Source organism: Callorhinus ursinus, unplaced genomic scaffold (genome assembly GCF_003265705.2).
Source record: "Callorhinus ursinus isolate GAN/ISIS: 27379988/994484 unplaced genomic scaffold, GSC_fseal_2.0 scaffold22, whole genome shotgun sequence".
In the NCBI taxonomy this organism is placed as follows: domain Eukaryota; kingdom Metazoa; phylum Chordata; class Mammalia; order Carnivora; family Otariidae; genus Callorhinus; species Callorhinus ursinus.
This window is the reverse complement of record NW_027397084.1, coordinates 17983089-18000058: the sequence shown is the minus strand read 5'-3', so window position 1 is coordinate 18000058 and position 16970 is coordinate 17983089. Positions and strand designations below refer to the sequence as shown.

At 39.9% G+C, this 16970-nt stretch overlaps 1 protein-coding gene across 1 annotated transcript in view; it reads left to right on the top strand.

Annotated features, from left to right (window-relative positions):
• Positions 1-16970, top strand: part of LOC141374779 (protein eyes shut homolog) — a 76720-nt gene that overhangs the window by 15145 nt on the left and 44605 nt on the right. The window contains exons 2-4 of the mRNA XM_073904933.1: positions 742-908; positions 1979-2123; positions 8906-9077. Coding sequence (XP_073761034.1) covers positions 894-908; positions 1979-2123; positions 8906-9077 — 332 coding nt within the window. The 5' untranslated portion in view covers positions 742-893. The remainder of the gene's footprint in view (positions 1-741; positions 909-1978; positions 2124-8905; positions 9078-16970) is intronic.

Genomic DNA, 16970 nt, shown 5'->3' with positions numbered 1-16970 from the left:
CCAGGACCCTCCTCTTGTGTCTGATGCTGGTTCTCTCCCACCCACCTTCCCCCTTTTCCATGGGTCTACATGAGCTGTATCCTGAGTGCTCTGGGTCCTGCAATTCACTGTTTTCCATGGGTGGTCCTGAACTAATGGAGGGAGAATGAGAATAGGGAACACAGAAACAACCCACCTTTAAGTGGTCATGGGAGTATGGTCAAGAGCTTTTGTAATAGAATAATTATAGCATATCCTGAGCAATTATGGAAATAACATTTTTAAAACTTCAACTCAGAATTTCAAAGCTGAAGCTCGGTTATCTCAATCTTTTGAATCTCCTGACCTATCAGAGCAGTTCAACTCTATTATAAAGTTCTACATCAAAAACTAATGATGTAATGTATGGTGATTAACATAACATAATAATAAAAAAAACGTTCTATGTATTGTAAAGAGCACACTGAATTTCATTCAGACAAAAAGGACGTTTTAATCCCAACTTTTTAGGTATTGATCATTCCCCTGGGTTGATGAGAATCCTCGTGGCTTCAAAGAAAAACTTTTAGTGTTCACATAGTTTCTGGGGGTGTGAACAACAATTCCCAGACACATGCATACCTGAGTGCCGGTGAGAGGCGGCATGTCTGTTATAACTTCCTGTATGCTGGTCTGTACCTCAGAACTAGACAATAAATTGAAGCTGACTAGACTCCTGAATTTTCTCGCAGCAAGCATGCCCCACATGTCTTCTCATTCCAGGGTTGAACAGCGATGACTTCTTGGCCGTGGGTCTGCTCAGTGGCAGTGTGGTTTACACTTACAACCTGGGATCAGGTACAGCAAGTCTCAGCAGTGATCCCCTCCACCTGAGCCTTGGCATCCACACGGTCCGTCTGGGGAGGCTCTTCCAGATGGGCTGGCTGAAGGTAAAACGTCATCCCTTCATCTGTCCCACAGCTTTGCTGAGCATAACCATATACCATCAGATCTGTGCAGTAGGGGCCAGAGGCAACAGGCCCACGCTGCCTGCCCCACGCAGTTCACAGACTAGTGCCCACAGCTGAGGATGAGAGGCATGCTTGCAATTAGGTGGTGTGGGGATAAGTAAGAGGGATGCCTAATGTAGATAAGGTGAGAGAGATGGCTCAGGAAATGCTCCCCCCCAAAAAAAGGTGATGCTTGAGCATAACTGCAAATAAATGGGAGTTCAGAAAAACAACAGTGGCCAGTGTGGACTTGAAGAATGTGAGTAGTTCATGTGGCTTTCACGTAGGGAGGAGCAAAACAGGTAGTTAGCTGGTAGACCAGGTCTATATTATCAAAGGACTTAGATGTCACGCTAAGAAGTTAGATTTTTTTTTTAAGATATTATTTATTTATTTGAGAGAGAGAGAGAAGAGGGCATGAGCAGGGGTCAGGGAGAGGGAAAAGCAGGCTCTCTGCCCAGCAGGGAGCCTGACTCAGGGCTGGATCCCGACTAGAGGCTCAATCCCGACTCAGGGCTCAATTCCAGGACTCCGGGATCATGACCTGAGCCGAAGGCAGACACTTAACTGACTGAGCCACCCAGGTGCCCCAAGAAGTTAGATTTTTATCAAGAGCAATGGGGGAGCTGCTGAGAAATTTTAGAAGGGGGGATGGTTACCGCAATTGACTTTCTTTGATAAATGACTCTGGTGGTTGTATTGAGAATGGAAGGGGAGGGGCCAAGGCTAGATGGAGGAAGACCAGCAGGATGCTAGCTTCTGATCTTTGGAGAACTGTGATTTTGATTGAAATGCAAAACTATGATTGCTATATTAATATATCCATGGTAACAGACACCAGCAGAGAAGCAAAGAATAGAGTGGTGCGGTGTTTTTTATTTTTTCAAAATTCAGGTCTTTGTGAATTTTTCATGCCAAGTTAATGGAAAATAACAAAACAGTATCTTAACAGTTCACCCTGGGGAATTAATTCCTTTTTTAATATCTTTTGAATTCTTTTCCTTTTAAAGGTAGATGATCATAAAAATAAATCCATCATCTCCCCGGGAAGACTGGTTGGTCTCAAAGTCGTCAGTCAGTTTTATGTAGGTGGCTACAGTGAATATACACCAGATCTCTTACCCACTGGAGGCGATTTTAAAAATGGCTATCAAGGTAAGGCGTGGATGGTTTTTACACTCTACCTACCAGTTTCAAATTCTGAGACAAGAAAAAACTTTAAATAATATACTTCTAGTTCCAAAACCAGAAATATGGATTGCTTTCTAATCAGACTTGACCAAAGTTTGATTTTAATAGAAAGCATTCAATCACTTCCTACCTATGTACTACGTGTGTAGTATGTTTCAATGAAGAAAACAAAGATCCCCCTACTTGTGAGTGTACATTCCAGTTGCATAAAGGCAATAAACACTAAAAATGATGAAGAAATAAAACGACTATAAGAAAATAGTAGTATAAGCTGACAAATTCTGTAGCGGGAGAAAGGAAAAGTAGAGCATAATATGGGGGGATCAGGGGCATGACTAACTTTTTTTAATATAGGGTGCTTTTTAACATAGGGCAAATAGGGTAAACCTCAGGGAGTCACAGTAAATATTGAAACTCCAGCTAACTTTGGAACCTACTTGATGTACAGGTGAGAGATAGACTGCAGCTAACTGATCCATACCACCAACAGGTGGCCCACAACTCAAGAGGGTTCAGGGGGAACATTATGCTTGAGCAAGTGATCGTATTGCCATAGTCTATCTCTCTGTGTTCAGAAAGGGAAATAGACTCAGACCTTCTCCCATAAAGCTGATTCACAGCAGAGTTGTGAGATAAAGACATGCTTTGAATTGTTATAATAGTGCATTTGGTGAAAATAAGCTTTTTGATGGATCCTAGTCTGAGAATGTTTGCTCAAGGAGCTGTTGGTTATAGTGTCCTCAGCCACCCACCCATGACCCGCCTGCTCCCCAGCAGAAGTCAAGGAATAGGGACTAGGATGTGAAGCACATCTCTACAGCACAGAAGCCGCCATCAAGAGCCATGTCAGGCACTTGAGTCCTCTACCTGCCTGGCAGTACCCTTCTCCCCACCTCCACTGACTTCTGCCTAAACACGGATGCAGGAGCCTATGTACGTGAAACATATGAAAGCAACACAGCTACCCAGCATGATACAAGGTTATCTTCCAGTAAAATGAGTTCCTTCTGCCAAGGCTGTCCAAGAAACTTTTTCCTTGAATATGTAACCAGTGCTGATTTTCAGAAGGGTGTCTTATAGAAGAGTTTAAAGCATACTAAGGCACTGTGCTAAATGTAGTAACTCCACAGTCCTTACAGCAGGAGATAATCTGAAAAGGAGTGTAAGGGCAAGACAAATCAATGAGTTTTTAAAAACACTATATCCAAGAAAAGGGGTGGGTAAACTTATGAATGCGAAGAAGCACATCTTCCGCTCAGCCAGGTGGAGACCCTGGGCAGGGTCATCAAACCTTGCTGTCATTTATTCACGGACACGAGGCTTACACAAATACTCCGGGAATAGCATCAAGGGTAAGAGCATGGACTCCGGAACCCAACACAACCGACTGGGGTATGCAGCCCGGCTCTGCCACCTCCAAGCCTCAGGACCCTGGCTAGTCACCTCCCTGTGCCTCGCTGTGCCTCACCTATAAAACGGAACAAGAACAGCACTTCTCTTGCTATGTAGTTCTGAAACGGAGGGAGTGGTGAGAGAACACAAGACTGGCGCCTGGTTTCCAGTGCCCGCTTTGTGTCAGCGATGGCGACGGTGCTGCTGGGGGCGGGGGGCACAGCTCCTCCCGGCCCCGGCTTCTCTTTCTCCGCTACACGTGCGGACGCTGGATAGGCGCACAGGCTCTGGAGTCGGGGCGGCTTCAGACTCAGGCCCTGCCCGGTAGCTGCTCCCTAACTTGTAGCCTGGCCCTCACACGCTTTGGAGCTCCCATTTTCTTCTCTTTTCTCCTCAGAGGAGAAAAAGATCTACCTCATAGGGTTCTTCTGAGTGAATCAATTAAATAAAATAATGATAGTAAGGGCTTAGCCCGGAAACCAATACATGATAAACACTCAGTGCATGTTTACTATTATCATTCCAACCTGTCGTCGTTGGATTTGATGTCCAATTGATTGAAGGCCAGTGCTTCCTGAGGTTTTCTTGTGTAATTTTCTCCCTTCTATTATGAATTTTCTGTACACCTTGCTAATGAGAACAGAGGCTCTCCTGAGACCTGTCATCTTCCCCGTAAGTGTGTCGGTGAGCTGAGTGCAGCGCGCACACGGCCGGCCCTTCCTCAGACAGAAATGCTAGGATTGCGCGGCAGCTGCCGCGGCGCTCAGGATAGAAGTCTTGGGCAGGTCAGCTTAGCAACTGCCCCTTAATCCAGTATCATGGAAGTTCCATGACCTTGAAAGCCCCTAATCTTATCACTTGTCTCTTGAATCCTCCCCTGATGTCTGCCTCTCATCCATTATTAACTCGCATTCACTCTGTTCTGAAAATTTTGGACACTTGTTACCAATGTACCCTAAGAACCGGGTCACAGCAGGACCACACACCTCCAAAAGCTGAGCTCTCCCGTCTGTAAGGAAGGATACAGGATAATTTTCTTAAAATGTAGATTTCTGGACCCTATGCTGGAAATACCTCATCAAAATATCTATGATGGAATCTAAAAATTTGCATTGCAATGAATGAATGAATGAATGAATGAATGAATAGAAATTTGCATTTCGATAAGCCTCCCCAGATTTGGAAGCCACTGTATTAATTAACCATAACAAAACAAATACGGAGTTTCATGAAAAATTTTAATAGACTAAGGCTACCACATTTGTCTTTAGAGTGGTAATTACACATAGTAAAAGATTATATGATTTAGGATTTCATATTTTTATAAATACTAGTGATAAATGACTCTAATCCAGAAGTTCTCAGTCTAAAATATAAATCCTTACTGTTGATAAAGCCCATTTGTTTTTGTTCTGGAAATGGTTTCTAATGAGCCATTACTTCCCTATAACCTTTAATACTTACGAAGATCTTGAGGTTTAAATAACCCTTATCCAGAGTAATAGACACGCCAGGCAGAGAAGGCCTTACTCTCTCACCTGCCGTAAGAAAAATTCTGTCCTCCTCTCCAAAGTTACATCTATTCCAAAGCTGCAGGGTTCCCAGCTTGAGGTTCCTGGATGGGATTCAGTGGGCCCTTGAGTCTCCTGAAACCACACCTATATAACTGCCTGTGCCCTCGTGCATTTTTATGGGAAGAAGATCCGTCGCTTTCATCAATGTTCTAAGATCTGTTGCTTTCACTGACAGACCTATTTAGTCCTGATGTAGAATTAAAAGTTACTTTCGGTCAGTGTGAACATGGGGAAATCTACTGTCCCATTTATCTATTATTCTAGTGTTACAGCAGCTCAGGTTCACTGATGCTGGGATTACTAAATATTTATTACTCAACTGAATATCAGAGTGAACATGAAATAGATTCAGATTCATTAACAACACTGTAAAGAACATGTTATTCCAATTAAAAGGACCCTGCTCTGTCAGTACAGTTTCTGGCTAGTTCTGCTTTTTCTCTCTCTCTTTTTGATTGCGTGGTACTTTTCAAACCAGAACACATGGCGGGGCGGAGGGGGAGAAAGGATTTATTGCAACAAGTTAAACATTATTTTACTGTCCAAAAAATGCTATCACTTATGTGGAACCTAGCCAGTCTTACTTTCCAACATACACATGGCTGATGGCTTCCAAGTCTTTATCATAACCACTTTATCATTTGCAGGAAGTATGTATTGAATACCTGGTGCCTGGTGCTATACTTTTTTTTTTAAGAATTTATTTATTTATTTGAGAAATTGAGCATGAGCAGGGGGAGGAGCAGAGGCAGAGGGAGAAGCAGACTTCCTGCTGAGCAGGGAGCCTGATATGATCAGGCTCCATCCCAGGAGCCCGGGATCACGACCTCAGCCGAAGGCAGACACTTAACTGACTGAGCCACCCAAGTGCCCCTGCATGGTGTTATACTAAGCAGATTATACTTTGCTGTATTAGTAATACTGAAAATATACAATATATATTCTACATATGGCTTCCACTGTAATTGCCTGTAAACTGCATATGTTGACTGACATGAAGCATCTCTCTCTAAAATAAACACATTTAACTATCTGTATTAGCCAAATGTTTCTCTAAATATAGCATTGCCACATTTTTAGCCAAAAATATATTTCAGCAATTCCTCATAACAAAAGCATTTCATTTATCTATATAAAGCAGAAGTGGTTTTAAATGAAACATTTCAGAATTTAATATTTGTTATAGTCATTTACAAGTTTTTTTCAGTGCATGATTATAAAAACTACAAAAAGCTCAATTTTTGCTAAAAGGAAAAAAAATTTATAAAGGTGGTAAAAGGCTTGAGACACTGAGGTAGACAGGGTAGGATATGAGACCTACTAGTTGCCAGGGATTACACTGGCCAGTTTATGTATATTAGCCTATTCCTCTTAACTCATAGTATAGTTATTCTTGTCCCCATTTTAAAAGTGCAAAGATTGGCACTCAGGTTTGGATCATCTACCCATTATGTGGCAGAGATTACAACTGAACCCAGACCCACCTGACTCCATCCTGTACTTATACTTTTGCTCTCTGCTGAGAGCATTTCACTCTGCAAAAAACATGGGAAACGCTGCTTTGTTAATTGGGTTACCCGGTTATTCTGTATAAAGCTGATAGCATTCATTAATTTCTTCATTTCTGCAGTGCTTTTTTTGTGCAATAGCAGATGGCAGGACTTGGAGAAATAACAAAGGTTAAATCTGAGGAAGGACAATCACAGTTCTCTCACAATAAGAAAATAGCAGTGCCTGCTGAGAGTGGTGCTCGTCAGCGAAAAGGCCAGTGAAGATTAAGTTGGAAAGTAAAGTCTTGACCTTTCAAAACTGAACCCATCTTTTTCACCATGAGGAATTATTCCATGCTTTTAGCTCCTGAAAGTTTCAAAAATAAAATCCATTCTAGCCTTTATTTCCTCATTTTAAGGACACTATTTATAGCCAATAACCGTATTGACTTAAAAGTACTTTAAAAACAAACTGTAAGTGCTGAAGGAGAGGAGTAAAATTATAATACATTTCAGGATCCCAAACAGTTCCATATAAAGTCTTTGTTGAGCTGCCCTTTTTGTTTGTATTTTCCTAATCTTAGGATGTTAAAGATCTTTCTTTTCCCAGCCCTGCTAAATACAATTGACAAATAAAATAGTATATATTTAAGGTGTAGAAGGTGATGATTTAGACTACACATACATTGTGAAAAGAGAACCACGGTCAAGTTAACACATTCATCATCTAACATGGTTACCTTGTATCTATGTGTGGTAAGAACACTTACAATTTACTTTCTCAGCAAATTTCAGGTATAGAATACAGTATTATTAACTAGAGGCACATGCTTTGTATTGGATCCCCAGAACTTATTCATCTTATAAGTGAAAGTTTATACCATTTGACTAACATCTCCCCCATTTCTCCCACTCCCAGCCCCTGGCAACCACCATTCCACTTTGCTTCTATGAGTTAGACTTTTTTAGATTCCATATATCAGTAAGATCATACAGTGTATACCTGGGAAAGACCTTTCTAAGGATATATGCAGACAAACCCTTGAGGGGAAAAAAGAGAAATGTGACAACATAAAAATTATAAACTTCCCTACATAAAAAAATAAAAGCTTCACCATAAGCAAAATTAGATGGCAAATAATAAACTGAAGAAAGTATTAACAATATATGGCAAACAACTAATACACTCATTATGTAAGCAGGTCTTCCGAATTAATGTTTAAAGTGGTGAATAGAGAAAAAAATTATATAATAAACAAATGAAAAGTAAGAAATACAAATGGCTAATACATTTATTAAAAGGTTTTCAACCCCAATTAAAAATAACAAAAGAAAATTTTATTCTTTGTTTCATTTTAAAATGAAGCATAATAATCTCTTGCATGTGGTGATTGTGAAGAAGCAGGTGTTCCAGTAGCGAGTGGGGGAGATAAAATTTGTGCAAAATATCTGTGACACTGGGACACCCTTCAAAGCATCCATATCTTTTGCCTTAGTAGTGTTACTGCTAGAAAATAATACTAAGAAAATAATTAGCAAATACACAAGGATATCCGTATGATGTTAATCATAGCATTATTTTTAATAGCAAAAGAGTAGAAATGAGTCAGTTGCCCAATAATTGAAAATTAATTAGATATATTATATAAAAGAACAGTATGCCATCATTTAAAAATAGTTAATGCTATGAAAAAAGAGTTAATAGTATTTATGATATACAAATGCTTGGAATACTAGATATTACATAGTTTAACGCAGGATTCTATTTTTGTTTAAAAGAAAATAGAGCTAAGCATAGAAAAACTGCTGTGTGTGTATACATGTTAATAATTAGTGGTATATCATACATACCAAAATGTTAATAATTGTCTTTTCTAGGGGTGCCTGGGTGGCTCAGTCGGTTGAGCAGCCGACTCTTGGTTTTGGCTCAGGTCATGATCTCAGGGTTCTGGGATGGGGCCCTACATCAGGCTTCCCGCTCAGTGTGGCGTCTGCTTGAGATTCTTTCCCTCTGCCCCACCCTTGCTCATCACCCTCTCTCTCTCAAATAAATAAATAAATCTTTAAAATATATAATTGTCTTTTCTACAGTGTTGATACTGTAGATAATTTTTTTATTTTTCTCTCTGTGCTTCTCTGTGTTTTTACAGTTTTATAGTCTTTTCTTAAAAATTGACATGTATTACTTTATGTTGAAAAAATGCTGCTTTAAAAATGAAAAATAATTCTCTTCTTGTTTTGTCTGTTTCTTCCAGTTTTTTAATATGAAGTGTTTTTGCCTTTCTCCAAGGTTGCATTTTCACTATGCAAGTTCGCACTAAGAAGGGCCATTTCAGACGCCTGGGAAACCCTGAGGGCCACCCAAATGCTGGGCACAGCGTTGGCCAGTGCGATGCTTCTCCCTGCAGTTTAATGAAATGTGCCAATGGTGGGACATGCATAGAGGGTGGATCTGCTGTTTAGTAAGTATGACATTATTCAGAAAGAAACTAGCAGGTTATTTGCATGCTAAGCAGTACTCCACTCACACAAACAAACACAGACTGATGCTCACATTTAAAATGTTTTTATGTGGACTTCCTAGGTGACTGGGCCACAGATAAAAGCAACTGGAAAGGGTCGGTGCAACAGTCATGCTATCTTCTCAATACTTTTAAACAATGGAAATGAGTCACTACATCTCATTCCAGACACCATGGAAAAGAATCTTAAATTCATAGCATTGAGAGTGTTGCCAGAAATGTTAATCATACAAGGGTTTGCCTACTGGGATTTGCTCTCATATTTAGGCTTGAGCTCCATCAGAAAGGGTCCTCGCGAGGTGGACCCTAGCAAAGCTGTGTGATTTGACTTCCGAACTACTTCAGTATGAAACAAAACATGGACCTGTTGAATGGGAACAACAAAGGAATGTTGTCTTGTAAAGAACTTTTGTTGAGCATCTCTTCTGTGCATACGTAGTCTAAGAGGGTGTTCTGGGACTATGCCAAAGAAAGAGGAAGTAAGAACTCCGTCCTTCCATTTCTTCCACTCTAGCTATTCAGTTCAGTTCCTTACATCCTAGCTATTCTCTACATGTATGAGACAGCCACAAAAGTGATCGGTCCACGTTGTCCCACAGGGCATGTCAGAAGGCACGATGCACTTCACCACTCATGCTAGCTCCCTGCAGAGCAATTCACGAAGTAGGAAGCTCTTATACCCTACAAGACAAGGGTAGAAGAGCACCCAGTTTTATAAGGCCTGAGTGAGTCCCTTACCTTCCCTGAACAGTTCCCCTCGACCTCCTCGCCGGAAAATAATCAAAAGCAAAGGGCAAATTTCAAACACCTGCTAATTGCAGTGCACCGGGTTGGTGAGGAAAGGCTTCTTGTTGGGGGGTAGAGGTGATAGAGAGGAGACTGTCATTAGATCTTCCTACCATTGTCTCCTTCACACCTTGAAGAGTTGCCCAGCATGGAATAGGCATTCATTAATTATTTGTTCAGTTAATGAACCAATGAGTAGCTATTCAATGAAAAAGTAGAAGGAATCTCTATTCCAAAGGTTCTAAGCACAAGTGCAAATGTAAGGACAAGCAAGGTGACCCCATGATGATCATGAGAATGAAGCCAAACTGACTAAACAGAATATTGTAATCGATTAGCTATGAGAAATGGGATAGATGAAGTATAGAAGGATGAGACATTGACATGACAGATAACAGATTTGATTGTCCTCAAGAATGAGACATAAGCAGTGTTCTGAGCAGGAAAAAACCATGGTAAAGACAATCTTGTTGACATCCTTTGCAGCATGGGTATATTGGGGAATCACCAGGAGACAGTTTTGGAAAATCTAAGCACATTATGAAGGGCCTGGTTTTAAGAAATAGCCATAAAAAAGGAAAGAATTAATTTAGAAGATATTAAGAGAAATATTCATGGTATATTATGACCTATTGATTGTGATGGTAGGAGGAATGTCAGTGGGGAGTCAAATCTAAATTAATCCAAAACAAGTACGAAAAGGCTGGATGTGTTCTGGGATGTCCAAGACATCTAATGTGCTAATCAGTAAGTTAAAAGAGCTAGCTGAATTTTATGGAAACTTGTGAAGAAAAAATGTGTAATGTGCTCAAGCCCATGGAAGTACTAAGGACAAAACCTGATGCTTAGGATGCCACCATCATAAAGAAATATATGTTTGAATTAGCTTAACCATTATGATTTTATTCTACTCCTTTACAATTTTTAATGAAACCTTTAGGTTTGTTTTACAACTTATGCATTCTAATTTGCTCTATAACCAAGCTTAATTATTCAAAAGATCAAATTTACCTCACTTTATCTAAAGAAATGTGGTCATTCTTCAAGTCACCTACGAGGTGTTTTTGTTATCTTTTAATGTGATAATAAATAAACTGACAGTAATAAAGAATACAATAATAAAGAATGGGAAGTGACATTAAGAAAGCAGAGGAAATTGAAGGCCCAGGTAGGAAATTCACTCCAACTCGTTATTATTCCGTATGGACTAAGGGCCTAACTGTTTCCATTTAAAAGCCACAAGTGTTTATCTTGGAAAATATAGTGTCAAGTGTAGATAGACACTTAGAACTATTTGCAGATTATTTTGATTAATATAGATAATTTCCTTGATTTGTGGTAATAAAAGTAATACCATACAATTGCACAGCAGTTTGTGGCTAACGGAGCATTTTTTGCATACATTATTTCCATTGCTCCTAATCACATACCTTCCTAAATTAGTCAAGGCAGATACCCTAGTCCAATTTAATGGATGGGAAACCAAGCCTCAGAGATTACGAGTGAATCAGGAGGATAAAACAGCACCTTAAAAGTAGTACAGCAGGCCCCAAAATCAAATCTTCTAGTTCCTGGATTAAAATTCTCTTCAGAACCTAAATAACAAGAAATGAATTTAAAAGCAGCTAATAATATAGATAAGGTAACAGAAGTGTTAAGTATCTCTTTAACTGCAGGATGTAATCTGTTCATCTATTCTTAATTTTTTTTTAATGAAGTTGTCTTCAATTGACATTTGATATTTTCTCCAAATTGGAAGTAACTTGCCTCATAACACAGGCCCTGGGGGTTTCATCAACTCCTGTGTGAGTGGAAAGCTCTTTCTCATGGTCTAACATGAGAGCTTTGACTTGAATAACAAATAAACTTGATTAATCATGTACAATGGGAACGACACCTCTGACAAGTTCCTTTATAAGATTCTAAAATCTTTCTTATCAAAATTGGGACCACTGTTTGGGATTTCCTTATTAAAATAACAAAATATTCACCATAGTAACTACATGTGAAGCACTGCTATACTGTCAGAAGTAGCTCTTGTGAGTATTATGTATAATGACTTATTAAAGTACAGTTCCCTGAATTTAAAAAGAGGTAAATTTTATGGTATGTAAATTATAGCTCAATAAAGCTGTTTAAAAATACTAAGGTTCCTGTTCACGGACATTCAGCTCTAGTAGCAGTTTACGGAGAATTTTACTCCTTTTGGTAAGTTTTGTAATTCTGCTCTAATCTCAATAATAAGAATCCCTTTTTAAAAGAAGATGTTTTCTTTGTAATATACTTTTCATTGGTGTTTAAGACGTTTTCCTCTATGCCAAGCTTTTAACTTTACATGGCTCCACGCTTTTGTTTTTTACCTGAAGCAGAGTAATATTAAATTGAATTTCTAGGTAACAGGATAGACAGATCAAAGCTAAAGTTTGGTCTTTTTCTGAAAAATAACTAAGACACATAATAAAATATTTTTTAAATGCTCAGGAGGCAAGTCCCAGCCCAGAAGCATAAATTTCATGGTGTTTGGAACAAATTTTAAATGCAAAATCTCAAAGCTGGTCAGAATGTCTTACCAATGCTTAGCTGGATGGTATAAATTTTCTTAAGAAGAACTCAAAATGCTCCCTTTGGTTCCCTGACTCACAGCTGGGAGTAGGAGACACTGTGGATACATAAGGGGAAGTGTTGTGCCAAGTAAGGTGGGAGGTCAGGCTTGATAAGGCGGGGACTCAGGGCTCTGTAAACCCTGCAAGCCCTGCTTTCCTGCTCCAAGTATGTCAGCATGCACAGATCCAGCCGTGTCCTAATGCAGCTTCTCAGATGAGGGTATAATTAAGACAGAGTTCATGTAAGGCCTTCATGCTCCTGGGATGCACTCTGATGTAGCAGAGAACCAGCAAGCTACTTCTGTTGTTAGTCAGCAGCCAAGGCTAAAAGAAGAGATTTGTTTAGTTGTAACTTCTCCATATATGTACATGTGCTTTGTGCAACAGGTTTTTAAGCAGATTTTACTTCGTTTAATTTGCCTTTTGCTTGACCTTTGTTAAACACAAGGCAACAGGCCCAAAATGGAGTTGCTTATGCTCAGCCCTGCATCACCAAACTGAGACTTAATTACAGTTTAGGCTGTCCCAGAAGTGGAATCTGAAACCAGTCGGTCAGGAATCGTCTGATCAGCGTGACTTGGATAATCTGCCTGATAGGCCCCTGTCATCCCCTAAAGGAAAGTGACCTTGCCATAACCAGTCTGCTTTTTTGCCAGTATAACTTCCTTGTCCCCACTCCCTTCTGCTGGTGAAAGTCTTTCATTTGCTACAGCTCCTCAGAGCTCCTTCCTATCTGCTAGACTGGAGGCTGCCCGGTTCAAACCAATCTTTGCTCAAATGAACTCAAAATGCTTAATATGCCTCAGTTTCTTTTAACACCTTAAAGTCATATTGTGATGATGACTGAGGGTGATATGAGGCGTGTTCCTTTAAGAAAAGTACAGGGTAGGAAAACCGAAACTTACAAAAACAAGCTAAATGTAAAAGTGAGCTGCAGACAGTAAGTACATAGGCGTTCAGAGAGAATGTGGCTGTAAGAGGTGAAAGGCGCCTCTTTAGATTTACACTGGGTTCGTAAAGGAGGCTTATTTATAACATAAATCCATCTGTGAGCACAGAATCTCACTGACCCTGGGTTTCCTGATTATTTTTTGGCTCACAGATGTCTGAGAATCAGGTGAAATCTAAAAATCCTTTCCTCTGAAAAATAAACATGTTTAGGACACAAAAATTTGCATAAAATTTTGGAGGTTCCCAAACTCCATAGTGCCCAACCGTACACCCTCTAGCATCCCCCAAACTCTCCAAATTAAGAATTCTTTGCCCGTTTTGTCCTCTGGCTTCACCCAGCAGTGTTAAGTGCAGTCTACTGGTCCCCTCTGCTGGATGCGCCATCGTTTGCCAACTATTACCCTGCTCCCTCTGAGTCTTGCTAAAAATTCTCCTCCCGTCTCTTTCCCGCTCAAAATGTTCCTTAGTCTCTCATTGCCAGTGCAGCTAAACGTTGAGTTCTTTCTTCTGTTGTTCAAGGTGTGACAGGGCCTGCTGTCACCCTGTCGCCCTGTCTGCTCCCTGCTGTACTTTTCTCCCTGCTCAGTATTCCAAAGAATTGTACCGCTCTCTCCAGCCCCTCAAGAAACGCCCGTCCTGCGAGCAACTAGCCGGTGTAGTCAGCTGGGTAATGCACTACCGCGCATTTGGTTTTCTTCCTCCCCCTCACTTTGCTCTTCTCTCACTCTTCCATGCTAGGCAGAGTACCCCTTCGTTTCCGTGGAACAGCTTTTTTTTTTTTTTTTTTTATTTGAGAGAGAGAGCACATGAGAGAGGGGAGGGTCAGAGGGAGAAGCAGGCTCCCCGCTGAGCAGGAAGCCCGATGCGGGGCTCCATCCCCGGACCCTGGGATCATGACCTGAGCTGAAGGCAGTCACTTAACCAACTGAGCCACCCAGGTGCCCCCATGGAACTGCTTTTAGCCTGTTTTCTAGGGATTCCAAGTTAAGGCTAATACTTTTTCTTACCTTTGAGATTAAGAAAAAGTTCAAAAAATTGTCTAATCTAGTGGTGAGGCTGTAGAGAAACAGACACTGGGGTTACCAGAGCAAACTCTCTTTGTTTCGACACAAGATGTGCGTCACTGTGTATCTGATTGGTAAAGCTAGAGAACATTTACCCAACAGAGGACATGGCTATAAAAGTCTGCATATGTTGCTATGTTGCTGTGGAGTGATCCTCAGGATATAGTAAGATGAAAAAAGTAGGGTAAAGAAGCATGCAAGAAAAGGGAAAGATAGATACAAATAAATAGATATTAATACATACATATAGATCTGTGTATTACATATACACATACACATATGGTCATGTTTTTCTAAGAAAAAAAACAGAGGAAGATTATAGAAAAAAAATTATAAACGGTCACCTGTAGAATGAGGAAGAGAACAAGAAGTGATGACAGCTGGACTTTTATTTACTTTTTACTTATTTATTTGACAGAGAGAAACACAGCGACAGAGGGAACACAAGCAGGGGGAGAGGGAGAGGGAGAAGCAGGCTTCCCGCGGAGCAGGGAGCCCGATGCGGGGCTCGATCCCAGGACCCTGGGATCACAACCCGAGCCGAAGGCAGACGCTTAACGACTGAGCCACCCAGGCACCCACTTTTTTAAATTTATTTTTTACTTTTAAAAATACAATCTGCTTCATAGTTTTTATTTGGAACTAGGTCAATGTTTCACCTGGAATATAAAAAAAAGGAGTAATTCTTAAGCATTGAAAGAAAATAAGGAAATAAATGAATCTAACTGTATTTCAAGTTGGTGGCATAACCTAAGAGAGAAAGTTTAATTCAATTGGTTATAAATTGACTAAATACAGTGGGTTATATCCTAAAGACAAAAAGAACCATAAAGATAATTTATATTGCATCTTATAGTCTTCATGTTAGTGGTAGCATTGGTATTATTTTGGAGCTACAGATAAAGATAAAAATAGCTAGATAGCAAGATAGCTTGATGGGAGGATGAATGAATGGATGGATATAAACCAAGGGAGTAATTATATTAATATTTCTCATTAGGAACCAAGATTTTCAGCATAAGAGAAAAGAGATACAGACATAAAATAAAAAAAGTAAAAATCTTCTCACTTTTAATTTGAACTAGAAATAACATGAATTCATGACTTAATTTTCTCCTTCTAACATACTTATTTCCTTTTTTTTTAAAGATTTTATTTATTTATTTGACAGAGACGTAGCAAGAGAGGAAACACAAACAGGGGGAGTGGGAGAGGGAGAAGCAGACTCCCCACTGAGCAGGGAGCCAGATGCAGGGCTTGATGACCCTGGGGTCATGACCTGAGCCCTGGGGTCATGACCTGAGCTGAAGGCAGACGCCTAACAACTGAGCCACCCAGGCACCCCTAAAGTACTTATTTCCTAGCTATGTCCACTAAAGAATCTAGAAACAACAGTAACTCCGGAGAAATGAAAACTCTAGTACCAAAATTGTTACCTCCAAATAACATTTTCCACAAAAAATAAACCAGGTCTTCTAAAAAAAATACAAATAAAAATAAATAAACCAAAACATCTTGTATAATTGGACATTCGACTCTAGGGTAGGAAATGTATGATATGATCCTAGGTGTCTTTTTGTGCCTGAAAGCAGGAGAGTTGTCAAAGACTACTAGGGCAATTTTAAAAGAAGACAGAAGCCAACTTAAAGAGACTCCCACTGGCCAAAGATGGGACCATTTCAGAATCCCAGAGAATAATGTCTGTAAAAGATTTAAACGTGCCAGTATATAAAATACATGTAGTTGTAATGATACTCCATACACACATTCCACCAAGGAATTAAAAAAGAAACTTGTCACCTACGGAAATTGCTAGTGTACCACTCATTATTCTGAAATTCGACTAAAGCAAAAGATGGATAGGTTCAACCTTCTTTTCCTGTAAAGAGTATTGTAGCCAGCCTCCAAGTGGCCCTCCTAAGAGACACATCCTTCTGTAGTTCCTTCTCACACGGAAGAGGGCTGACCCCGTATAAATAAAATAAGATATTCTGTAAATGACAACTTGTGACTTCAAAGCTAGGTAAGAAGTCATTAGCACTTATTCCTTCCTTAAATTGTGAGACTTAAGGATTAAATGATTCTACCACTGAGCAGTTTTAATAATGGTCAGGCTCTATTTTATATAGTCCCTCTGGCAGTTGTATAGAGAATGAATTTGCAGGTGGCAAGCCTGAAAGCAGAGGAAACTATTATGAGTCCGTAATAACAATGAATGGTTATTATTGCCTTGAACCATTAAGGTCTGGAGTAATTTATTATGCAGCAATAGGTAACTGATATAAAATAATAGTAACTAGCCAGATAACTGATGAGAAGTAGTTCTTATTAGAACTGAGCTAATTTAGGAGCACCTGGTTGGCTCAATTGGTTAAGCGTCTGCTTTCAGCTCAGGTCATGATCCCAAGGTCCTGCTTAGCAGGGAGCCT